The 27,075-nt window shown below is 44.4% G+C and overlaps 2 protein-coding genes across 2 annotated transcripts; both read left to right on the top strand.

Annotated features, from left to right (window-relative positions):
- The first annotated feature begins 2,409 nt into the window (after nucleotides 1–2,409).
- Nucleotides 2,410–27,048, top strand: LOC119455767 (serine hydroxymethyltransferase, mitochondrial-like). Its single transcript, XM_037717225.2, is given in 13 exon segments — nucleotides 2,410–2,561; nucleotides 9,231–9,386; nucleotides 9,692–9,771; nucleotides 11,067–11,267; nucleotides 11,398–11,479; nucleotides 11,595–11,717; nucleotides 11,832–11,971; nucleotides 13,499–13,661; nucleotides 14,171–14,242; nucleotides 14,244–14,271; nucleotides 16,748–16,903; nucleotides 19,923–20,030; nucleotides 26,839–27,048. Coding segments are annotated over 13 exon segments (1,497 nt in total). The 5' UTR covers nucleotides 2,410–2,504; the 3' UTR covers nucleotides 26,970–27,048.
- On the top strand, nucleotides 3,035–6,518 carry LOC119455766 (lysosomal acid glucosylceramidase-like). Its single transcript, XM_037717224.2, is given in 2 exon segments — nucleotides 3,035–4,217; nucleotides 4,219–6,518. Coding segments are annotated over 2 exon segments (1,569 nt in total). The 5' UTR covers nucleotides 3,035–3,272; the 3' UTR covers nucleotides 4,843–6,518.
- Nucleotides 27,049–27,075: the final 27 nt, after the last annotated feature.

Raw genomic sequence — 27,075 nt, 5'->3', positions numbered from 1 at the left:
GGTGAAAGCAATGTTGATATCCCTGTTGATGTTGAAAGCAATGTTGATATCCAGGACTTGTAGAATATTTCGTTCGATGAAGCAATATATCCGAGTTCGCTAGCCGCAATAGGCGCAAGACGCAATTTTAGATGTGAAATTTGTTTGTTTCCCCACATTATAACTTTATTTATTTTTTACAGTATGAAGTTTCACGAACATACTGCTCATTTACATATTTGATTGGTGACCTCAGTGAAAAGTTGTTGAGCAGTTGCGTTGGCGCCTATATCATGTCGTAAAGTGGTGGTCAGAAGTGCCCACACTATAAACTTCTAATTTCGTTTTAGAGTTAAAGGTAGAGCGAACATGTGCCTCACATTCGCGTAGTTCCATGGTATGTCACGTGCGCAGAGCAATGAAGACGAGTGAACACTATAAGTGCAGAGCAGTTCAAGGTTCATGTATAACTAATATGTTGCTTTACAACAGGCAGTTATTTCTTTTTCCTTAGAGATGGTGATAGAGCAGTTCCGGGATATGTGACTAACTTCACGGGTAAATGGTAGTGACGTGCCCGCTAGACCTTAAGCATTAGATAGCAACCTAACAGAAGCAAAGAAACACGTTTTCTCGAAGCAGTAATGTTGTAGACGTTATGTCAAGATCCAAGATGCGCTCGTATGCATGTTTTAGGCATGTAACCGTTCATCTGAGAATAAACTTGAGAAACAGCAGGCGAAATCTGTAACAGTCAAAATAATATGTACCTTAATCGATGACAATGGTCGTCGTCATTACCAGCACTGTTGTCTCTGGTAAAACATAATCATCATCACTGGGGCACCATGCATATTTAGCCAGGCCATACATTACTTAATCCGGCACTGGCTATGTCGTGGAACGAGCAAGAGCACTGTTGTAGCACTGTGACCAGATGCAAGGAGCATGGTAGCCAACACAAACTCGTGACGTAGCGTTATTGTTGTTATGCTCTGGGATGTTTACAATCCAATGTCGCGAGGTGCTGTACTTTGCAGTTGGCTGTGCGCACGCACTTTAAAATTGAAATTAAATATGTTTTAAGCTGCATTCACGGTTGATATTTTGTAGATGCTGAGTGTGTCTGCGCAGAAATCAATATTTATCTCGACTTCGAAATTTTGTGTCAGTACTCAACAATTAACAGGAAACGGGTGCAACTTCTTTAGAGTGCACTCTAAAAACGTTTACACCTTTTGGGGCGTATCTTATCCCCTAACGATAATCGTCATCTGTCTTGCTTGCGTTTCCTTTCTTGAAAACTCTGCGCTCGCTACTTTCCTGTCGAAAATGCTGTGTCACGCTGATGACGCGCATGCCGCTCGTGACCTGAAAAATACCGGGCGCGCGAGGCAAGCAAGCTAGATGACGATAATTGTTTGGGAACAAGATAAACCCTAAAGGGAGCCAACTTCTTTAGCGTACGTGTATCGTTTGCGGACGAGATACACCCCAAAGGTCGTTTACTTTTTTTCTTCTTCTTTTTTAGGTGTAGAGTTGTGACAACAAAACGCCCAACAAATAACACTGGTGATGCATGCATGCGCGCAAACATAAATACAGTTTTTTTTTTTTCATTTTTTTTAGCTACACCAATATTTTCTTTTTATTTGCCTGTGGCTGGTAGCACAATTCTAACCATTGATCTAAATTTCTCGATATGAGGCGGCCATTACTTCTACGAGAAATCAAAATGAGTAATTTAACAATTAACACAACTACGCTAATTAACTTTTAAATTAATTACTTGGCGCTCTTTGGCCAGAACTGGCCCTCGCTCCATTAAAACCCATTAATCAATCATCAGTCAAATTAATTATTCTATGGCACATGTTTCAATCTACGAATATCCACTTGGAACGAATTCCCATGACTGCGCCAGCTTCGAGATATTAATTTTCAAAGTGACCGAAAAATGCATTGGCGTTCCAGTTGCGTCTGAGCTTCAATGCGTAAAACAGCGTATTCTTTCAAAACAAAGTGGAACCGTGAAATATTTACCGCAAGATTGGCGGCGCAAACTCTGAGGCCGTGAGAGAGGCCGTAGTGGAGGGCTCCAGGTTAGCTTTGAATGCCCGGGGTTCTTAATGCGCATCTAAAGCTAAGTACCTCATAAAACGAACAACGTGACAAATTGTATAGAACAATAACAACGCAATGTTTGAAACCCATTCACCATTGCAAATATTTAACCGCTCATGTCAACGTACAAACCCCGATGTAACCGGAGCGACAAAGGGTGCATGCGGCACGAAACCGCACAACCTCTTTCTAGGAGAGAAACATCGTGGCCTGTCTCCCGCTATCACTCAGAAAAGATAAAGCCGTTGTAGGACGAACACGCACGAAGCCGCTGAGTGGCCCGTCCGAATCAAATTCACCCCACAAGGGCGAAGGACTGATAAACTTCCCAGATAGATGACGCCACTTATGTCCGACTTCTAACAGACAGCGCGTGAGTGAACGTGCTGCGCTCTCCAGGCATGTCAGCGTTGTTGTGCAGAGTGCCCGGTGGGCTCACGGCAGCATGTGTAATCACGGTGAGTTCTTTTACTGTAAAAAATGTGCTCTTTACATGTGCAAGGCTTGGAATACTTCAGCAACAAGGACATATCGTTTAGAATTACAACGATAACGGCGTCATAAACAAGCTGCAACCGGATTTCACAATGTCGTCATGATGTCGTTGCATCGACTGGTACTTGCCGCTTCGCCGTGCTTTTTCCGTTAAGCATGCTGAAAAAAGTCTCATCAGACTGACGTTTCACAAAGCCACACTACACGCACAAATACCATCATTCTAGGCGTGTCTTCTCCGATGTCGCCGTAAACAAAATGTTTTCGGTGTTGTTTCTTTTACAGACGTGGGAAGTTGCTCTCCTCAATCCGGCAGCAGATGTCGCAGCGCGCGCCAGCAGCTAGCAGACGATTTCGCTTCGAAACCCGCATGCGTCTTAAACTGAAAATGGGCGAAAGTGTCCATAATTTTTTGTTTTACTTAAGGTGTCCTTTACAATTTTTGAACATTGAAACCTTCTCTAAGCTATTCTGCACGCGTTACGTTGCGGTATTTGTGTTAGGTCATTTGAACGCGGTCGTATTCACTGGGGCCGCGGGGCCCCCCCCGTCAAAATTTCTTAAAATTAGGTCGGTTACGAGGTCGCCAGGTCACGTCGCCCTAGAACCAATGACACCACTGGGACCTTGCAGTAGGCTTCTGAAGCGTCAAGGTCTCCCGACGCCCTTGAATCATGGCAAAAATTGCGATCGTCGCAGTGCTGCTGTTCGCGTTTCACGGTGTCGTGAGGAACGCTTGTGTGCACAGGAACTTCGGCAAAGGTAGTACCGTGTGTGTGTGCTCTGCAGAACACTGCGATCTCCCGGGAAGTGTGGCGAAGCAGGAAACTGGTGTCGCGGGCGTCTACGAGAGCGGCAAGGACGGATCTCGGTTCCTCTCGACGACCATAGAGTTCTCGCAAGTCGACATAAATTTCACCGCATTGCCGCGATCGCACAGCGTCATTCGCATGACTCCGAATGTAACTTACCAGGAGATAATAGGCTTCGGCGGGTCCTTCACCGACGCTGTTGGCAGCAACTTGCTTCGCCTAAAGGAACCGCTTCGCACCAAGCTTCTGGAAGCGTACTACTCGGAGGAAGGCCTCAACTACAACCTAGGACGAGTGCCAATCGCGAGCACCGACTTCTCGGTGCGCGTGTACTCCTATGCCGACGCTTCCGACGACTTCGAGCTTGCCAATTTCAGCCTCGGACCTGAAGACATCTATTTGAAAATCCCTTTTATCCAACAAGCCCAAGAACTCAACAAAACGGACCCGTTGTGGCTGATTGCGAGTCCATGGAGCGCTCCCGCTTGGATGAAAACAAACGATGACATGAGTGGCAGAGGTACGCTTCGAGGAAAGCCAAATGGTACATATTACAAGACATGGGCCCGGTACTTCGTAAAGTTTTTTGATGCTTACAGAGACCACAACATCAGCTTCTGGGGCCTCACTCCTCAAAATGAACCGACATCCGGCTTCGTTCCTTTCTACCCTTTCCAAACAATGGGTTTCACAGCTGCCAGCCAGCGGGATTTCATCAAGTTTGACCTGGGCCCTGCTCTTGAAGCCGCAGGCTATGGAGCTGACAAGGTGAAGCTGTTAATTTTAGATGACCAACGAGTTTTTCTAGCCATACTGGGCTAACATTGTCCTTGCTGATGCTGAAGCTGCAAAATACGTTTCTGGTATTGCCTTTCACTGGTATTGGAATCACTTAAGGGGTGCCCACGTGCTTACAGAAACTCACAAGAGGCACCCCGACAAGTTCCTTTTGGCAACAGAAGCATGTGAAGGGTCATCATCTCTTTCAAAGAACAGGGTACTCCTTGGTAGCTGGAAGCGCGCTGAAAGCTATGCTTTGGACATCATCCAGGTCTTAAGCCACTGGACCACGGGCTGGATCGACTGGAACCTGGCTTTGGACACCATGGGAGGCCCTAACTGGGCACACAACTATGTTGACGCTCCAATCATTGTGAATGTGACATCCAAGGAGTTCTACCAGCAACCAATGTACTATGCCTTGGCACACTTCAGCAAGTTTCTGCCACGTGGTTCAAGAAGAATTGAATCTCAACCGGCGCGAAGACTTGACACTATAGCATTCCTCAGACCGGACAATGCCATAGTGCTGGTGATTCTGAACAGGCGTTCTTCTTTGAGAACTTACACTGTGGTGGATGAACAACTCGGTAATCTAAATTACAGCATACCAGGGAATTCTATTCAGACTTACATTTGGTGGCTGTCCTAAGTCCTGAAGCTTAGCCACCTTGCCATAATAAATTATTTAACTATCCAGTGCAGTTGTGTTCAGGCTGTATGTGCATTCTGTCAGTTTGTGATTAATTTTTCCCTTTCAGGTGCCAGGTAATTCTGTTCATTGGAAATTCGGTATCACCACATTTTTTGCATCTTCACAATCATAAAAAGTGTACAGCTGAAGAATGAATTAAGAATGTTAAATTCTTTTGCAAGTTTTGTCAAGTTTACAAAATGTGGACTTCAATCATGCGGTGAACTCTCAACAAGAATGTCAGTTATGTGTGTAGAGCGTGCTAAACAAGTGGACTTGGCAGGTTCACTTAGGGATGCTCAACGATGTGGGATGCCTTTTGCCAAATTTGTTCGCTGTCATGGTGCCCTTAAGACTTCTGCTGAACAGACACACCGTCTGGGCAATGGTGGCATCAACTATTTCATGTCTAGCAGACTTGGAAAGCGCCCATTTAGCCACTTGAAAAGCATGTCTTAAAACATGAAAAACAATGAAAGGGATTAAGTATGTCGTTTCATAACTACATACTGACATGGAGAGCAAATGCCCGGCCATCTATATTGCAACCTGTTTTACTAAAACACTTCATGCATTTTATTCAAACTTGCAGCACAGGTCCATTGCAAAGTGTTTTAAGATGTATGCAGAATGTTTTATGTTAGTTTCACTGGTGCTATTGCTTTTGATGGACTATAATGGCGTGCACAGTCATGCATACAGCACCTGAAGGGGTTACATTGCAGTTGTGAATTGCTCTAGCACGAAGAACCTGAAATTTCAACAGCAGACTGGTTGTTCTTTCCTTGCACACTTTTTTTCCCATGGCTATCTGTTGTACAAAAACTTAGAAGGCTAAAATGCCATAGTAAAATACACGCCATGGTTTAGGCAAGTGCTGTATACAAGTTTTGTGCCACGTGCACTGTCATACTTCCTTCAATATTAGCTTGCATTACCCCTGAGGTGGGTAATGCACACCTATTACAAAGTTGTTTTCATTTCTGACTGTAAACTTTAGGCTAGTTATTACAGTTGTTTTGTGTCTAAGCATACCCACTATGGAAGCTTAATGACAGTGACATTCTACTAATGAGCATGAGGTCACAAGTTCAATTCCCAGCTGCAATATGGCCACATTACGAAGTTGTTGAAATGCAAAAACACTCTTGCACCAAGCATTGGGTGCTTGTTAAAGAACCGCAATGAGTCAGAATTATTCTGGAGTCCTCCACTACGATGGCTCTAGTAAGTGTTGCAATACTTTGTGACTACACCCATAAATCAATCATTCATTATGTCTAAACAAAAAAAGAATACCCATTGCCACGTATAGTCAAACACTGGCAGTATACCATTTTAGAGAGATCTAGCTAACCATTTATAAACATTCCAGATCCAGTGGCAGCCTCATTTTGTGGTAGCAGTCAGTGGTTCTAGTTGTGGCAATGTGTTAGTTCTATGGCTTCATTCTTCCACAATTTTCATATGGCAAAGGACCATATACAAGGTGTCGCTTGTAATTAGGGTTCAGTGTCCTCAGTTAAAAGTGAAAAACATTTAAAAATGTACACTGAAATCATTTTCATGGATTTGGTTTAGCTAAAAGAAATGAGTATCCTAGATAGGAAAACCTGCACAGGAATCAGAATTGTATTGAACTGAATTCTGGGGTTTTACGTGCCAAAACCATGATTTGGTTATGAGGCATGTCTTAATGCACGAGACTCGGGCATTTTTGCATTTCACCCCCATCGAAATGTGGCCGCCACAGCCGAGAATTGATCCTGCGACCTCGTGCTTAGCAGCGCAACACATAGCTGCTAAGTCACCGCAGCGAGTCGCATGAGTCGGACAAGTGCACAAGCTGAGGCAAGAGCTTGACTAGTTCTCGTCTGCATAGAATTTCATACTGAGAATACTAGAGGAAGGTCTGGCACTGTATTCATAGAGTAACCTTGGGAACCATGGCAAGCACGTGAATTTATCTGTGATTTGGTACAACTTGGTTAACAAATCTCATTATGGCTTCTTTTATGTGCTTAAGGGCTCATTTACTATGTCATGAAATGCTCCAATAACATTGTTAAACCATCGAAATATGGCTTCAAATCTCGTGCGATGAAGAATAAACATTTATTTAAAACTGGCATGGATCACCCACTTCTCTCCTTGAAATTTAATGAAACAGAAACTGATTGTATTGAATGACAGTTGTAAAAGTTGCTGCATTCCTTCACAGCTACAAGTGTATTCACACTTGTAGCTGTGAAGGAATGCTGCAGCCTCCAGACTGGAGGCTGGCAGCAGTGTGGCTGCTCACTACAGTACATGGAAGTTCCGACTCGTTTGTCTAGAGTGTCATCGAAAGTAGGGTGACACTCGGCAGCACGAGGAACACGTACCACTATCTATAGTGTCGAAAATCTTGCTCAATAAAAGCGATGGTGATAAAATGTCTACTGCCATCTGTGTTGTGGAGGGAAAAAAACACACCATTTGATGTCCTCTGCTTGCTGCAAGCCATTCGAAAAGTGGCAAAGTATAATGAAGAGGGTAGGTTAGAAATTTACAAAAAAGTGATTATTGCTCATGGCAAACTGAGGTTGTCAAGATCCCTTAAGGTGTTGTTCTTTGTTGGTCAGTTCCGTTGCGTAATGGCCTCACATGTCTTTAAAGCCGTTAGGTATTTAATGTTCACAACAAACTCGTCACGTAATTTGCAGCACATAAACTAGTCTTCAATTTTTAACTGAGTCTAGATGATATTTGAGCAGTGACACTCTCCATGGGTAATTATATGTTCTAAAGAATTCTTTTTTGTTTGGGAAATCCTGGAAACAGTTTTATAATGGCATGTTAGAAAAATTTAGGCGTGCAGACACAGACACAAGAGGGAAAAAGGCAACACAAACGCCGATTATTTGTGTTGTCCGTTTTCCTCTTCTTGGTGACCGTGTCAGCATGCCTAGCTTTTTTCTAACATGAATCCTTACCAACTAGCCCAACTTTCTGTCGTTCTAATGATAGAAATTAGAGGCTAACCATTGCAGTGAAACAAATTTTTGATGAATGTTGTTAGGAGCCAGAAGGGCAAAGTATAGGCAAATTCATGAGCCTCCCATTGTTTGCATGGCATCTCTGAACAGCAATATTAATATTGCATGCATACACTAGTGTTATATTTTCATCTAGTGTTCTTAATCTTAAACTGTATCCTCATCTGCCTCCTGCTCTTGTTTTCCCAAGCGATGAACGACCAACAAGCTCAACTTGCTACCTTGCTCAAAGTATCGTAGGTCATTGTACTAATGGAAAAAAGAAAACACATGGGTAACTGCACCAAGGGGGTATTTCAGTTGCACAGTTACATGGAAGTAGTTTAACTTTAATATAGGATTGAAGCTCAGCAATAAAATAAGACATTCAAAGTATACCACTACACTTGTTACAAGTGTAAGCTTGTTTTCACCATGATAAAAAGTTAATGGAAATAAATGGCTGCTATTAATGCTATATAAAATGGGCTGTTGGTCTGCACACACCTTAGTTTTTATTGCCGCTTAATGCACACCAAATCTTATTGAGCATATTCCTCACAGTATTTGTGGTGTGTATTTGCTCACTCAGTACATATGGCTCGTTTGTGTGCTGTAGATGAGACCACCACGAAACAACTATCTGTGCACAGTTTACCACTACCATGATATCTGGCTAGCAAAAAGAAGTGGAGCTAATATAATTTTATATATAACTTGAGCTAATATAATGTGATATACACAGATATATTACTGAAGTGATCAACAGTGGTCAAACTAGGGATGTTTGAGGTTAGAGCCAAGCTTTCAACAACTGAACTTATCTTTTTCAAGGCAACAACCTTTTGTTATTGCCTTGACAAAATTGTGAGCTAAAGTTGTCGCCATGACAAACACAAGTCATTTTGTTAAAATGTTAGCTCCAGACACATTGCTTGTTTGACCACTGTTGACCAATTCATGACTTCAATCTTCCTTTGGCCCTCTCTCTTGTTTAGATATCACTGAAAGACGGGTAAAACTTTCACATAAGTTTCCATGTAGATAGGCACCAAAAATTCTTGGTAATACTTTATGTGAACGAGAAGGTGACCACAAAAAGAAGCATACTTCAATTGTTTGAGGACGAAAATGAAAAAAAAATAACAAAGAAAGTATGCCAATTTTCAAAACGTTTAAAGACCAAGAACTCCGAACAATATGGGCAATGGTTAAGGTGTTTACCTGCTCTAGCAATATTCGTCTCGTAAAATGGCAGCTGATAACTAACATTGAAAGTCCATATAACTGCTGTCTTTAAAACACCATTCTTTCTCCTGCCTATTTCAGAAAACTGTCACCCGAGGCACAACGCCTTTGCTACAGAGGCTGTGTCATGCAGCAGTTGGCCACGAGACACTGCAACAAGAAGACCCAGAAATGTGGGAGCTAGTAAAGGAAGAGAAACGACGCCAAGTCTCTGGTCTTGAGCTTATTGCATCTGAAGTATGTTACTCGCACTTGTCACTGATAATTTTTGTTTTGCATCCATTAAGTTCAGCATCCTTTCAAATTTTTTTAATTTAGCCTGGTTTTACATGCATGATTGCTTCATTAAAAAGTGTACGAATGTTTTTGGTGCATGCTGGTTCTGAGACATCCGAGAGCTTATGCATTGCAGTGGAGGACATGCTAATATTTATTTGAAACACTAATATTTATTTGAAATAATATTTATTTGGATGTAGGATTGAAATGCTTGCAGATGTGCGTATCTGCTTCTTTAACCCTCACTATACTTTCACTTTCAGAACTTTGCTAGTCGATCTGTTCTCGAAGCCCTGGGTTCATGTCTAAATAATAAATACTCGGAGGGATATCCTGGCGTGAGGTATGTTTGCTGTACCTTTGTGCTTTGTTGGCTTTCAGTGCAAACTTGAAAAATTAATGCAAATAAATTTAAAGGAGCTAGTTTTACTCATTTCTTCACAGCCTTGGATTCATGTTATGTAAATACAGTAGACTATGCTCAAATGGAACTCAAAGGTACCGAAAAATGTCTTCTGTTTATCTGAAGTTTCATTTAAGCAAAGGACACTAATATTACCAACAATACCTTTACTCAAGAAATGCTTGACCGTTTTAATATTACTTTGTTTGAACAAAAAGGCTCTGCTTCTAATACTGTAGCTTTTTTTACATGATGTTATAAACACATATACACAGAAGGATTCCTAATATTACTGCGTAGTTTTTGCATTCAAAATAGCACTTCAGAGCTTCAAAGACATCTTGCCATCTGGTCTGAAACAGTAATGCGCACTATAACCGTAATATCTATGTGTCTTCGCTAATAGAATCATGACCTTCGCCACGAACTACCATAATAATATTTTCAGCTGTCTCTTCAGAGCAGGTAACAAGGGCATCATCTGGGGTATCTTATTCCTGATGCTGTGAACGAAGCAGTAATGGCAACCAGATTACAAGCTAGGTCCTACTGGCTCCATTCTTCTCTTATTTTTCAGGAATTAATAGTTGCCTAGTGAAGTCCTCATGATGAAAACACCATTGCATCTTCGACATCTTATTTACATTAACTTTCCCACAATTGTCTGATGGATTAGACTTTCTTCACTCCAAAAAGCATCACCATTTGACATGTTTCTCCGACTTTTCCTGTTCCATACGGAACAGGATTCAGGCCGACCTCTCAGCTTTCCTCTCGTAATAAATATCTCTCTCGCTCTCTCTCGGTAAAAGTTCCGCTTGATCGGAGTTCACAAAAATATGGGTTTCTTTTAACTGAAGTATGTTAACATTGTGCCTATAGGGGCGGCCAAACAACATTGATACCATCGATCCGTTTATCAGGCATTTCCGTTGAAAGCGAGTTTGGTTTATCTGGAGTGCACTGTACCTATGATTTGCTTAGTGTAAAGAAACTATTTAATTACAGATAAAGCTTGTAACAGATGGAATTTGAGTATTACATTTTAACATAGGTCATTTTGGTGGTCTTTGGGGAAAAAAATTTGTAGGAATATTTATATGTACCTACATTCTAAATATGATCCGAAATTTTGCAAGCGAGCTGGACATTGCCTATACATGTTGAGGCTACAAAGCTCTACAACATGTTTTCATTTCCGTAAACAAAATGTCTACACAAATGTGTATTTACAGGTATTATGGTGGCACAGAAGTTGTGGACAAAATCGAACTCCTTTGCCAGAAAAGAGCACTCGAGGCATTCAGTTTAGATCCCGGCAAATGGGGTGTCAACGTCCAGCCATATTCCGGGTCACCTGCAAACTTTGCTGCCTACACTTCCGTGCTGAATCCTCATGACAGGATTATGGGACTTGACTTGCCCGACGGTGGCCAGTAAGTGCATTTAAACAATGCTTTTTAATAAGTGCAGTTTTACTTGCCTATTTTCTGGCATGCCATTTCCACTAAGGAAAAGAACCTTATTTGTGATCTAAAATGTAATTATCTCATTTTCTTTTACCAGCCTTACCCATGGTTACATGACAGACCAAAAGAGAATATCAGCTACATCCATCTACTTTGAATCGATGGGTTACAAACTAAATGTGAGCTACTTCTTTAAAGCTTCCTTTTCTGTATGCTTGGAGCTCTATGTAATCTGTTTTGTGTCGTTTTTAGTATATTTAGTGTATAGTCTTCATCTCACATTTCATCCCTTAGAAAGAAACTGGGCTAATCGATTATGAGAAACTACATGATATGGCACGGTTGTTCCGACCAAGGTTGATCATTGCTGGAACAAGCGCTTACTCTAGGTTACTCGACTACAAAAAGTTCCGGGAGGTAAGTGAATGTACCGAATGTTAGAATTCACAGTTGCAACTAATTGCAGGCTTAGTTAGCTTTCTAAATTTCAATGATTTTAGATTAATGACCTACCTTCACTTATGAATCCAGGTTTGCGACGACGTAAAGGCAATCCTGATGGCTGACATGGCTCACATTAGTGGACTCGTAGCAGCAAAGGTGATTCCGTCGCCTTTTGAATATGCCGATTTGGTTACCACGACAACCCACAAGACCCTTCGAGGTTCAAGGTAAGACCCCCAATTTCTACACATCTGCAAAACACGTAGGGTGTGTGTGCATCTCTGTTTCCTACATAAATTCGCATTAGCCATGATTATATCCATGGGACTTGTGGTATTCGACTCATTCCTGCTGCACTCCGACTTGGTTTACAGATATGTGGAGTCCTCTCGAGATTGGAGCTAAAAAAAGCAAGCTCGAGCCGAATGTCCAGCTGCTCCCAGAACACTCGTAGGAACCTTGTGATCAGAAATGGGCCGTATCTTGGTTGTGGTCCCAGCTTGAAGGCAAGAGTGCCTGCGAGCACTACGAGCTGAAGTGCCGCACTTTGAATGAGCCAGGCAAATGTGTTCCAAGCACTCGATTTCAAGTCGGCCAAATGCAAAGTGTGCCACGAGTGTGCACTGGACAATTGAAAGCGACCAGTTGAATTTAACATTTAGGTGTTCTCCTCTAACATGACCTTCTTCTGTCTCGTAATTGACTCAAGTGCAGCTAGGATAAGCGAGCCACTCTGGTGAATTTATGAAGGTTTAAATTGTATGAAAGTTATTAATATCTCAGCTTTGTGCGACACAATGCACCAGCATAGCCAAGTGCAGCGGATAAGGAGGAAGCTATTATTTACACCTCATTTTTAGTAACGATTAACGAAAGTTTCATAAGGGCAGCTCACTCTTATTAACGTGTATCAATAGTCACCTGGTGTAGAAAGTAGAGAAGTTTATCAATAGTCACCTATGGTGTGAGAAAGTACCATGGCAACACTGGCATGGTACTTTCTCACACCATAGGTGACTATTGATATACATCTCCTTACCTGCCGAGTATTTTGCAAGCTCTGCATAATTGTGTTTTCCCTAGTAACAAATAGTGTAGGAGATCAACATGCCGCAGTGACTCAACGGCCATGGTGTTCATGTTCTGAACACAAGGTCACAGCTTTGATTTCCAGTGACTTCTGCCGCCAGTAATTGATAGTGGCCAATCAGTAGCATAAATATGTGATACTCTCATACCAGAGTAAAATGCTTTTAAGGTTGCAAGGACCCCAAGTATGGTTCTGTACCTTTATCCTTCCTTTCTTCTCCAAACTGTCCTGGAATACAGGCCTTTTCTGGTTGAACTTGGGTATTCAAAAATAAATTTGATGCTCCTCGTTTTTAACTAAAGACACCAAACTTAGATATCCAAGAAGTAAGCACTCGTGTATTTGATTTAGGTGTACATTACATTAAGGACCCATCAGTCAGTCACCACAAAAATGACTCTAGAGGGGGTATTCTGTAAGAGTCCACTAGTGTACTGTCCATTTTGGCCGCTGTTGATTGGCTGCAGCTGCATGAGTGAGGAGGACACAGGTGTCCCCAGCCACTCTCCCTCTCACTCACACAGCTGCAGCCAATCAGCTACAGCCGAAATGGACAGTCCACTTGGTGGACTCTTACAGAATAGCCACCCTGTTGTCTGTGGCATTGGTAAGAAATGCTGAATGTAGTGGTAAATGCTTGCGTGATTGCTTTCCTTGTTTTCAGAGCTGGCCTCGTCTTCTATCGTAAGGGCGTGAAAGAGGTTGACAAGAAAGGGAAGGAAATTATGTATGACCTGGAGCAAAAAGTCAACTTTGCTGTGTTCCCAGCACTTCAGGGCGGACCCCATAACCATGCCATTGCCTCCGTTGCAGTTGCCCTAAAGCAGGTATGTCCCAGAGCTCAGAGGAAAAGGCTATTAATATGATAGTTGCATCAGATGTCGTGCAAGGAAGTGCCATAGTTTATATATTCCTTTCTACAGCACCACACAATTGTCGTAAAGCCACATTGCTTTTTGAATCGTACACTCATGAGCAGTATGAAAGGGAACACTTGTTTTCGACTTGTGATTACTTTTCACTTCAGATGACATCAATATCTGAGCATGCAGTATTCCCATTGAGCGGCTGGCTTCATGGAACGCTTCTGTATTTGACAAAGCTGCAGTGCTTTTGTGGCCTCTTAAGTGCAAATTTGGCTGTTCCTTGCCGCAGTACACACCAATGTATGCAGAGGTTCAGTCCAGTGGCCTTTCTGTAATTCTACATGAGAGTGCATGAGAGCTGTCTCTTCGTAAACAGAATAATAGCAGATAACTGCAGTGGAACAAGCTGCTGTGAGAAATGGCTGTTCTTTCCTCCAGTACAGCTGCCCTGTGCATATTCTCATTTGTAGGCCACCACACCGGAATTTCGCCAATACCAAGAACAAGTGCTCAAGAATGCCAAAGCAATGGTGACAGCATTGACTGGAGAGAGGCTACACAGTTGTCTCAGGTATGCGGAGCGACTGGCAAAATAGCATTGTGTGGCAAATTACTGAACATTCATTTTGGCCCTTCATTAGGAATGTTGCTGTCACAAATCTGTGAGAGGGAATATCACTCGCATTATCTACAAAACAGCTTTTTCACCATTGCTTCAGATAACCATGCATACAGTCTCAACTTAATACTAAACACGATCTCTTAGTCTAGCACAAACCTAACCACGCACTACACAAATCACATTTAATGAAAAGTTGCTTCAGCATAAGCATTAGTGTATAACAGTGGTGTAGCTGGTTCAAGGAAGACAGGTCAGAATCTGCCTAGTCATTTGGTTTTAAGAGATTTCAGTCACACGACAACAAAAGCATGCCTAGTACAAGTATATGGTTGAAGCAAATGTGGAATGTGGGAATTAGCACAAGTGCTGTCATCCAGCACCACTTTATACAGACTCTTGTTACAAAAACAGTTACAGTGTAGACCGCTTATAACGTAAGTCGCCGGAGTCGCGAATATCCGCACTATAAGCGGTACCGCACTATAACCAAAGCACCAATTTTCAAGGCCCGCACATATGCAAAACATGTGCATCGAGCCACCACGCGTATGCGACAGTCGAGGAATGCGGCTAGAACGTTTGCATTCAATTTACAGTCGAATCTCGTTAGTTAGAAATAATTCACGCGGCGGCGCCTCCGACCGGCATTGCTCCGGCACCGCCATAGAGTAAAAGCTTAGGAGAGACCCCTCAAAGTCGCGCGCGAACAAAAAAAAGAAAACACTCGGCGGAAATTTCACCCTCTCTCAAATGACAAGGTCGCCGATTCTGCGTTGCGCCGGAACTTGCGTGTACGTGCCGAAGTCTCAGCCACGATACCGTAGCCACGCGTAGAAAATAACAGTGAACCCTTCTTTCTCCTTTATACTTCCTCTATTTTCTAGTCACGTGTTGACCTTACACGCTGCGGCTACAGCGCAGAGGGAAGCAGCGGCGCTGTCCCAGGCCGGCCGACGAAACTGCCCACGCCGGCAAACGCCCGCTTCCCGATAACGGCAGAAAACGAAACTTCAGGGAGCTGGCACCGGGCCGGCTGGAGTGGCGGCGGGCGCGCGCGGTGACAGTCGAAAGTGAGGGAGCTACGAGGGAGGGCGAGGGGAGCCACCGAAGCGGCGGAGTTGCCGAGGTGAAATCCGCTTCCCTGCCGCCCTCCTCCCTCACATTCCATGGTCTCCGCGTGCGCCCTTCGCCGTGCCGTGTCGGCGCCGCCCGCTCCCTGAAGTTTCGTTTACTGCCGTTATCGTGAAGCGAGCGTTGGCCGGCCTTGGCAGTTTCGTCGCCCTCGCTCGCTATGCACGCCGTGATATTTCACGACTCGCACTCAAGATTCTCGTTTCAGCCTCACTGGCTGTTCGTTCGCACTACGTGCCCTTCTCCTCCACTTCGTCTCTTTCTTCCTCGAGCACTCCTTGGGGCGCCCGTTTGAGGCGAGCGTTCGCCGTCTCCGCTGACTTCCGTAGTCCCAAGCAGCCGCACTGTAACCGGTATTTCGTTTCCCACGACTGCACTATAAGCGATACGTGTATACATGGAGTGCTATGGGAAAATTAACGGGAGTCTGAAAAGACCGCACTATAACGGTCCTGCGCTATAAGCGGTTACGTTATAAGTGGTCTATACTGTATAAGCTCCACTTTATACAGACTCTTGTGCAAAAAGTTATAAGCTGTCCAGTGCGCAGTTGGTGTCAGCAGCTCAAGAATACGGCATCCAGCTTAACTTTGTCATGCAATTTATACACAAACAAAACATGCTTCTCATTATATGGCTAGTGTTTTTGCACCCCAAGGCTATGCATAGTATGTATATGAGGAGCACCACGGCTGAGAGTGTTGTATCAGTTGTAATCATTTAGGGTTCAAGAACGAGTGTCAACATTTGAGCATCACATAAGAAGCCAACAAACAATGACATCAAGGACAACATAGGGGAAATTACTTGTACTTACTAAGTGAATTAAAGAAATGATAAATTAATGGAAATGAAAGTGAATGATAAAACAACTTGCCGCAGGTGGGGAACGATCCCATGTCTTTCCATTATGCGTGCGATGCTCTTACCATTTGAGCTACCACGGCGCCGTTTTCCCATCGACTTTCTGGGCTATTTATGTTTTACTACTAGAATTAGCCCTGGGAGTGATATCCAGTGCCACCACTCACAAACCTCGGCAGCGGATGTGGAACATCCTTTCTTCTGCAGGCACCACGTGTACATGATCTTTTCGGAACATTCGAGCATGTGCTTCTGCATTCTTCCCTTATTTAGCTGCAGTCATTACACTGTGGCTGACAACCCACTAGGCAGAAGATTGCAGCCACTAAGCTTTTGCAGTGAGCAGTAGTTTGCATTCACAAAGCTGCACTGCTTGCTAACTTCCTTTCAGGTCTAACGAATCCTTACTGTTTTTATCTAACTTCTTCAGGCGGCACAGACAACCATTTGCTGCTCTTGGATCTGCGACCAAGAGGACTGGATGGTGCACGGCTGGAGGCAGTCATGAATGAATGCAACATCACTGCCAACAAGAACACTTGCCCAGGTGACAAGTCGGCCCTTGTCCCTGGTGGTGTCCGCCTCGGTATGTGCAGCTTGCTTCCAAATCAGTTCTTGGCACACACTGTACTTTACTTGGTAGGGTTAAGTTAACATTCTCTTGGTGAAAATTGGGACAGGCACAAGTTAGAACAACGTGATGGCAATCATGGCGCTAATAATACCATTGTCACATGTTAAGTTTCTGTGGTCATTGAACATTGCCACCACTGAAATTACTGAAGGTTGCTGAAGGTGTGCACTTGCACCTAGAGCAATCTACCGCAACTGAGCACACCTGTGAGCAATTGGGCAGAAATTGCTACGATTGTGACTGCACCAAGGAACATCACTTAGTCAGAGCGCATGATAAGCTGCTGCTTAAGTGTGATTGGCAAATAAAGAACAAAGAGCAAAAGACACCGATTGTGATTGAGTTAAGAAGCAGAAAGTTCAGACAGCTTGAAATAAATTTCTATCCCCACCTCTAGTACAAGCACCGTATACACTGCTTGCACCACTTGGACAAGCCGTAATGAGCTCGGAAAGCACCTACTGTAAAAACCCGCGTATGATACGAACCCGAATATAATACGAGGTGAAATTTCGAGGACGAGAAATGGAAAAAAAAGTTTTACCCGCGTATAATGCGAGTGAGAGAAACTCAGGGAAAAGATTTATTTAAATCGGACTCAGCACTTCATTCACTGTCGTCGTCAGCTGCGCTTTCGTCGGACAATTCCTTGTCCGATAAATCTTCCCAGAAGTACTCGTCCTCTGTGCCATCGAGCGCGTTCGAGATCCCGCACTTCTTGAAAGCGCGAAGCACAAGGTCTTCTGGGATGCTTGCCCATGCGTCCACGATCCACTTGCACAGCGTGTCTGGCGATGCCCGCTTCAGCTGCCCGGTCGGCGTCACTGCAGGTTCACCTGACCGCATCCATTCAGCGTAGCACCGCTTCACCGCATCCTTGAAAGGCTTATTGACGCAAACATTTTAATTATTTAGTTTTTACGTGCCAAAACCACAATCTGATTATGAGGCACGCCGTAGTGGGGGACTCCGGAAATTTGGACCACCTGAGGTTCTTTAACGTGCACCTAAATCTAAGTACACGGGTGTTTTCGCATTTCGCCCCCATCGAAATCTAGAGGCTGCAGCTGAGACGTCATCCTACCCAGGATAACGACGAGTTCAGTTCCAGAATCACGCAACAGCTTCTTCACTGAGTCGGCCCAACGGCCACGAAACGCGTCCAGCACGAGGATGGATGGGAACGACAACAGTGCATCGGGCCGCCTACACCACACGGACTTTATCCAGTCGAGCACAAGACTCTCGTTCATCCACCCTTTCTCATGGCATCTCACAATGACATTTTTTGGCAGCTCACCTTTCGGCATTGTCTTGCGCTTAAGACGACATAGGGCGGGAGCTTGCGGCCGTCTGCCATGCACGACAGCATGACAGTAACACGTGTCTTCTCGTTCCCAGTGGATCGGACATAAACTTGTTTCGAGCCCTTTTCGTGCACGGTGAGGGGCGATGGCATGTCCAGATAAACTGGTGTTTGGTCAGCATTGCCGATTTGCCCTAGCTGAAAGTTCTTCAATTTGCGCAACGAAATAATGTGGCGCCAGAAAGCCACCAGTAGCTCTTCAAACGATTCCGGCAGCTTTTGCGAAATCAAAGTTCTCCGGCGCAATGAAAATCCCGCACGGGCACATATAGCGATAAATCCAATGCTTGCTCGCTTTGAAAGAGGAGCTCGTTAGGCCTTCTCTCGCAAGCTCCCTAGCTTTTGCCTGCATAAGCTCCACGCTCACAGCAAGATGCGCGGCTCGCTGTTCTCGTACGAATTCCGTCAGGGCGAGTTCAATTTCCAGGAATGTCCCATTCTTCGGGCCGCGAAAGCTTTGTCGCGTTCCGCTGCATGCGAAAAGTGCTTCCTTCTGTCGTCACCATCCTAGGATACTTCCCTCGGTGACGCCAAACTGCCTCCCAGCTGCACTGTTGCCGATGTCCTCTGCCGCTAAAATTACCTTTCGCTTGAAAGCAGCCGAGTATTGCTTTCGTGGCCCCGACATCGTGCTCCTTCACTAAAAATGATGCACTTCGCGAAGCGCGGTTAACATGTGAACTGCCAAAGTCCGCACTCAACAAAGAAACAATGCTATAGCCACGCTGCAATCAGCGAAGTCAAGCCGTAGCCACAGCAGCAATCACTGAAGCCAAAACTTTGAGCCCAACTTTATGAGTGAAATTTTCGTCCAGATCTGCATATAGTACGAGGCGGAAATTTGGGACGCTAATAACAGGAAAAAAACCTCGTATTATACGCGGGTCTTTACGGTACATGTCCTCTGAAGCTGTGACCAAAGCTTTATATCATCCATCCAATTACGCTCTACGATATCCGCCAAACAGATTTGCTGAGCCACACTGGCGTCGTGCACTTCCATTGTAAACATGCAGTCAATGGAGGCAAGCAATGGACACGTCACCACGTGATCGAACATAGTGGCGCCCACAGTGTCACTGTGAAAAGGTTTTAAAAGAAGTGCGGGAATAGAAGTCTCGCTTTGCACATTTCACAGTGCGGTTGTTCTTGATCTGCGGTGCTTTCCGCACAATATAAACCTCGTAGATTACAGGTTATGTCAAGTCACATGTATTATTTGTGTACGCCTTTGTGCTTCCAGTATGTTTTGTACTTTGTTTTGGCTGCGAGTGCAAGCAGTGCACTGTGGCCACTAGTTGCAGAAGCATGCCACTCCACTCTTTTTGGCAGTAAATACATCTGCGACACCTTCCGTGTAATAAATACATCACATTTTTGAGACATATGAGACATAAAAGTGTGAAGCTTAATGTTGCATCAAATTTTGTGACATGTACAATATGCGATGTGTTTTTTTTTTTTTTTTTTTGCAAATGCGGGCAGCGAGTGAAGTTCTTCTAGCCCTGCTAGTGTTAATGCAATTTATGAAATATAGTAGTATGTAGCATCTGTGAAAACACATAAATCGGGAGGTTGCCCTTGCAACAAAATTAACTGTTTCAGGTGCACCTGCCCTGACGTCACGGAACTTTAAGGAGAAAGACTTCCACAAAGTCATAGAATTCATTGACAGAGCAGTCACTATCGCCCTCGAAGCCAAGCCAAAATCAGGTAAAGTTTTTTTTCATCTGCTTTCAGTATTTTTTAATCAGTGCCACTATAATTACATTGGCATTGTGCTGTAATCCCTTTCGTATCAGTTGCAACTGACTCGTTGAGAGGGTTGTGAATGTTTGGCTCTCTTTAGTTTGACACCATGACAAATCGCGGTGCAGAGACACAGAGAACAGAAAAAGACAGATGCGCACTGTCAACAGATGCTTATAGTACTGCCACTTATCGCCATTTGACATGTTCGGTTCACTTTCCTAAAGTTTACTCATTATATCAGGGGTGCAACAGCTGCGCCAATTGCGCCATTTTGATACAATTTCGTATTTTTGCGCCACGCTGCACCAAAACACCCGACCGGCCGCGAAATTTCTCGGTTACGCTAGTTTTAGCGGGAAATAAAGGCCGCGACACGCCGACACGCCATTACTACAGTGGCTAGAATGGGGAAGTGTGTTGAACGCGCCGGCTCGTGCGTGCCCCTTTGGGAGGAAACCGCCAGGTGGCGCTGACACACGCTTACACGTTACACAGCTAATCAAAAACCTTAGTCCAAAAAGCAAGGCACTGCTGACTAATGCCATAGAGCAAGTGATTAGAACAAAGAAGATTCCTGTTGGATGGCGTGAAAGCAAGATGAATCTCATCTACAAAGGCAAAGGAGATAAGGATAAGACGAGCTCGTACAGGCCAGTTACAGTAACGTCGGTGATATATAGAATGGCAATGCAAGCCATAAAATTAGAACTGTCGAAATGGGTGGAGAAAAACAATGTATTGGGGGGAACTACAGAATGGGCTCAGGCCAGGCAAACGCTTAGAAGACAATATGTTTGTACTAACTCAGTGCATAGAGATTTCAGTAGCTCAGAAAAGACCTTTATGGATAGCATTTCTAGATATTAAAGGAGCTTATGACAACGTAGACAGGGAATTGTTGTGGGATATTCTTCAATACGAAGGCATAGATGACGATTTCGTGGAGCTGCTGAGGGAGATATATAGAGACAACCGAGTACAAGTGGTATGGGAAGGTAGAAAAGGAAATGAAATGGTGGGAATTCACCAAGGATTGAAGCAAAGATGCCCTCTGTCACCATTGCTGTTCACGCTTTACGTCAAGGGTATAGAAAGACGACTGGAAAACAGCGAATTAGGTTTTGATTTATCCTACATGCGTAATGGACAAATGGTGCAACAGAACGTCCCTGGACAGGTGTACGCAGACGACATTGTGCTACTAGCGGACAATAAAAAAGATTTACAGATACTTGTGAATATCTGTGGGAATGCAGCGACAAATCTAGGCCTTAAGTTTAGCACAGAGAAATCAGGAATTATGATCTTTAATGAACACACGAGTAACTTCGTGGTGTCAATTCAACAGCAAGTAATACCCATAATATAAGTACCTCGGCATACAAATAAACAAAGGAAAGAATTACTCAAGCAACCACCAAGATAATCTGAAAATAAAGGGGAAGCGGAATGCAGCAATAATGAAACACAGAGCACTGCGGGGCCACAATAAGTATGAGGTGGTGCGTGGAATCTGGAAAGGAGTAATGGTGCCAGTGCTAACATTTGCAAATGGCGTTATATGCTTAAAATCGGATATCTTGTCGGGTTTAGAAGTTAACCAAAGATCAGTAGGCCGGTTGGCTTTGGGAGCCCACAGTAATACCACAAATGAGGCAGTGCAGGGTGACATGGGTTGGGCCTCTTTTGAAGTCAGAGAAGCACAGAGCAAAATTAGTTTTCAAGAAAGGCTCAGGAACATGGATGAAAATATATGGGCGGCTAAAGTGCACAAGTATCTCTACATGAAAAGCGTGGACACAGAATGGAGGAAGAGGTCAAGTAAGTTGGCAACCAAGTACAGGATAATCGAAACTGTAAATAGACAACCAGGAGTCATCAGAAAGAAAGTGAGAGAAATAGAGACCGTGAATTGGATGCAAAGAATGGAAACAAAAAGGACAATGGAGATTTACAAGAATGAGAAGAAAGAAATTAGAAGGGAAAATCTGTACGATAACACAAAGGGCAGTGCCTTGCTATTTGAGGCTCGAGCCGGTTGTCTAAGGACCAAAACATACCGGAACAAATATTCGGAACTAGATGAGACATGTGTATGCTGCAGTAAAGATCCAGAGACCACTCAGCACATCCTAATGGAATGCGACGGGATTCACCCACCGAGAACCGTAGGTAACATGCAACTCCCAGAAGCGCTTGGGTTTAAAATGGAAGGAAACATCAACAGATCAGCCGTAGAGATCAGCAAGAGACGATTAGAGTACTGGTGGAAAAAAAGCAGGGAAAAGATGGCTACAACCTGATCTCTTAAAATCATAGGCAGCGGCACAAGGTAAATTTTTGAAAAAGAAAAATAATGATAGGCATAAAAAAATGCTAGGCAAGAACATGTATAGTACACCTGATGAAATCAAGCAGGCTAGGTGACTATTTGTCACCACCCCATTTCAAAGGGGATGCCAATAAATCATCATCATCATCACGACGGCGGCTAGCAGCCGCAGTGCAAGGGGGCTGCGTGGAATGCGATCGTCCGCGCGCGCAGCCAATATGCAATAACATAAAAAAAAAATCTTCATAACATATATTCTCGCTCGTGCATGGCGGCAAATGGCGATAGAGTGGCTATGCTAGCCCTTTCATAATTGAAAGGCGTCAAGGTAACAATTCGATTGAGCGCGCGTCGATGGTAGAATGTAGCTTGCTTTAGACAATTTACTCCCACTGACACTTTATCGAACGCACAGAAAGAAAATTCCCAGTGGTAACACGGAAGCAAACATTTTATTTTTTGACGCACTGTTTACGCAAACAACTAATTTTTGAAGAGTGGCTCACAATCCGTTTAAAACAAACCATTCTCCGTCATCGATTATTTTTTTGCTACGAGTACGCGACGCACCTGAGCTGGTGCTTTATTTCTCACGAGAAAAAAAATGTTTTAAATTGTTAACAAACAGTTCAAACAGAACGTTGTCAGCCTTATGTTATTCTCTGCTAAGTGACGCGACTGATCTTCAGGTGCTTCTTCTTTTCACGCAAAGACTCTCTTTTTGTTGAGTGCCTTCGTGTAGAAGGGAAAATGGATGACCAAAAATAATTTTGTAACTTGGTTGGTAAGGCTGGGGCCATGCGGTGCACAGCCCAATATGAAGTCGTTTTTGTGCAGACAGTAGACAAGCTCTTCCAAGCTGTCACTGTGTAGCTCGTTGTAACTGAACCACATCGAAAACAGTGGTTTCAAGGGCGTCTATACAAATAATAAGAGCTTCTCCGAAGGGTGAATGAGGCCCCCATTGACACAGAACTTGGTGAACATCGCCACCTGTTCGATGGCTTTGCCGGTGGCAACAAGGAGCTCGTCAAAACATTTCTTGCACACAGACTACAGGGTATTTACCCTGTCATGCAGAAGACTAGCCGCGAGTCGCTCATCTTTTCAGGGTAATCATGGTTGGGTAGCATTGCGGGTTCAAAACGACAGACTGGTGGGCTAGTTGGAGATTGTTGTGGAAAGGGGGTGAAAAGTTGGGTTAAGTGCAACGCGATAACTGTCTCTCAATAGAGGACACCTCTAGTTGGTATGACATTATTTACACAGTAGCGCAGAAGCACACGGGACACAGCGCCAAGAACCGAGTGTTTATCGCGTTAGGCACCTGTGTCAGTTGAACTTGCTAGGTTGATTTGTTTGCGTCTTCTTTGTACATTCCTTTTGTGTGGCGATATATGTATATATAAATGAATGTATCTGCTCTCGTCCAATAAACACTGAATTGTTAACGCTGTGTTCCGTCTGTTGCTTTCACCGTCCATGTGCTTCTGCGCTATATACTGCGTAAATAAAGCATTGTGGACTTCTTTATCATGTGAAAAGCTTCTTTAACCTTCCCACTATCCATCAGTGCGTCCAGTTCATGGTCTGCATCCTCAATGCTGAGGAGAAGTGTCAGATCGCCCCCTTCACAGTTGCCACTGCTGGGAGCTTTGACCAAATCGTAGAAACTAAGACAGTTCACGATGAGCAAAAATTGGGTAGCAGTACGATAGTAGCATCCAGACACGAAACAATGTTTTCGCACCATTAGTACACATATAGACTTGCTGCAGCACAAAAAGAAACGAACGTAACCTTCCACAGGTCAGGGCGGGCGGCGTCACTGAAGCAGCATAGCCGGCGTGTCATGACAGCGCGCGCCCCCTCGCGGTTCCCTACCAGCGGCTTCAATGCGCCCCGTAGGCGCTGCGTGCCGCTCGACACACTTGCGGATTTATTGCTGCTGCGATTTGCTAGCGCAGCGGGTACGAATACTCCACGGCAGGGGTTCTAAGCATGTTCGTTCCGGGGAACTCTGCTAAGCTCCATGAAGCGCCAAGGGGTTCCCCCCAAATTAAACTAAAGTTGAATTATACAGAGTATCAAGAAAACAATAAATGAATGCTTACTACGTCAACAAGCTTTTATTTACCAAATGCATCAGCAAATCTTGTTTCTATTTTGCACAAAAGCAGTGAGGAAGCTGAAATTATTGTCATCTCATGACTGATTAAGGGCTAGCAGCGGCAAAGGCCTCGCAACATCCTTCGCTGCGCGGCCGCGGTGCATGTCTTCATCTGCAGACACGCTTTTCACTACCGCGCACACATCCGGTTATTTTTTCGCTAGGGAGTTGGTCGCCAACAAATTGTCCGCCCATCGCGATGTAGCCGGTGCTCTTAATCTTTGACATTTTTGCACTGAGTCAAAGCGCAACTACGGCTTGCCGCAACCGCTGCCGACGAAACCGCGGCCGTTATCGACGCGGTCATGGACGGCGACTTTGCGGTTCAGAAGGCAGGCGGCCGACGCACGCACCAAGTCAAAACAAAACTACCATTTGCTGCAACAAGTGTGGACGAATCCGCAGTTGCTATCGACACGATCATGGATGGCGACTACGCAGTTATGAAGGCACGCAGCCGACGCGCGCACCGAGTCAAAACGAAACTACTGTTTGCCGCAACCGCTGCGGACGAAACTGTGGTAGCAATCGACGCGATCACAGATGGAGACTACGCACTTATGGAAGCACGTGGCTAGCTGGCAACGCGGTATTACGCGAGGCGATTAACGCAACAATAAATGGCTTTGAGGGCACAAATAAGCACAAAGCATTCCGGCGTTGCTGTCAGTCACGTATCGCGTACGATTGCCGCTGAGGACCATGGCGATGCGGACTGCGCCGCTTCGTTTTTGGGCGCTAGCACCGTTTTTGTTCTTTCGCGGGGCGCATTTTTTTTTTTTATTACTCCGACGTATATGTCAGTGCGCACGCTATCGGCACTTACCCTATCTACAAACGGGAGAAATGCGCATGTTGGCGAGTTACGGCCTCCGAGATGCAAGTGCGAAAGCTTAGGCACGCTGCCCGTTTTCGAAGGTTGGGTGGCTACAAGCTGCTTGCGGATTTATTGTTCAGTTCACGCACTGCCGTTACGCGCTTTGATGTGCTTTTTGACACTCGGGCATGGGTAATGGAAGTTCTGTGGATCGAGCACACCTCTTGTTCGCCATTTTAGCCACTTAATTGGCGAGCGCGGGACCACGGAAAATTTACCAGTGGCTCGCGGAACCCCGAGCAGGAGCCTGCGGAAGCCCAGGGTTCCGCAGAACCCACTTTGAGAACCCATGCTCCACGGGTATGTATGGGTCGCTTGTATGGTACAGCAAGCGACCCAGCACTTGACGGCGTGAGCTTTGTAGGCGACGCAATGCACAAAACTAGCAAGGGTTCGGTCGCTGCACGTTTCGACTACCGCCGGAACGTCGCGACATATCGTCAGAAAAAAAAAACTGAAAGGGAACCACTAGCTGAAGAAATGCATGTGTACTTTCCACATGTTTGGTGGAAAAAGTTGCATGCAGTGCACTGCTGGGGCGCGATCGAGCTCGTTGTTCGGAGCGCGCGTTCAATTTCGCCGGGCGCGGCCTAGGTCAACTGTGCACGACGAAACTGAACGTGCGATGCGAACAACAATCTCCGATTGCGCCCCTGCCCTCACCTACGCTGCTAATGTGAATTACTGTATATACTTGCGTAATGAACGCACTTTTTTTTCCCCAGAAATCCAATGCAAAGTTGGGGGTGCGTTTATTGTGCGGGGTTAATTTTATGGCGTTTTATGAGTAAGCGTTCTTTGTGAAACTGCTCCAAATTTGGGATTTAGTGCTCCAAAACTGTTTTTTTTTTTCCCCGTAACCTGCTCCAAAAGCAAGATTTTCCTGCTCCAAAAATTGCACCAAATCCCATTTTGGCTGTTGCACCACTGTTATATGCACTCCTTATTGCTGCATGTCAAATGGCAGTTTAAACATGGGTTGCCTAAAGTATACTTTTGCTGGTAGTTAATGCCCGTCTGTCATCTCTTTCTGTCCATCCTGTGTGTAAGTCACTATGATTTGTCATGAGCCTTGTAAATTTTGTAGTAGTACTTATTCACCGTTACTCTCGAATATTCAAATCTCTAAGTTCACTCAGTGGAAGGCTAGAAGCTTGCTTCTTAATTTCAAAATGCACAGTTAGAAATAGATGTCTTAATAGTCTATATCTGTAAATATTGTGCATCAGTGTTTTAGCTTGACTGTCTAGGGAAAACCGAACTGTGATACACAGTGATGCAGTTACTATACTGGATGGACACTTAGTGAATTGACACGGAAAGATACGTGCTTCTACTCTCACTCCACTGAACCTTTGTATTCATTTTATATACGTATCTTTTCCAACAGGAAAGACAGTCAAAGACTTCAAGGAATTCATTGCAAAGGACGAGGCAACCAAACTTAAAATGCAGGAGCTACGAAAAGATGTTGAAGCTTTTGCAGTCACGTTTCCCATGCCAGGATTCGATGACCACTAGACACTTGAATTATTGTTCCTGTACATAAATGTAGACTTTTTGTGTTGATATTTGAATAAAAACTAGTTCTAAATTTGAAGTGCTGGGGGGCAAGTTTTTTGCACTA

This window comes from Dermacentor silvarum, chromosome 6 (assembly GCF_013339745.2).
Source record: "Dermacentor silvarum isolate Dsil-2018 chromosome 6, BIME_Dsil_1.4, whole genome shotgun sequence".
Taxonomy (NCBI): Eukaryota; Metazoa; Arthropoda; class Arachnida; order Ixodida; family Ixodidae; genus Dermacentor; species Dermacentor silvarum.
Note: the sequence above shows the minus strand (reverse complement) of the source record. Positions and strands in the feature narration are given on the sequence as shown.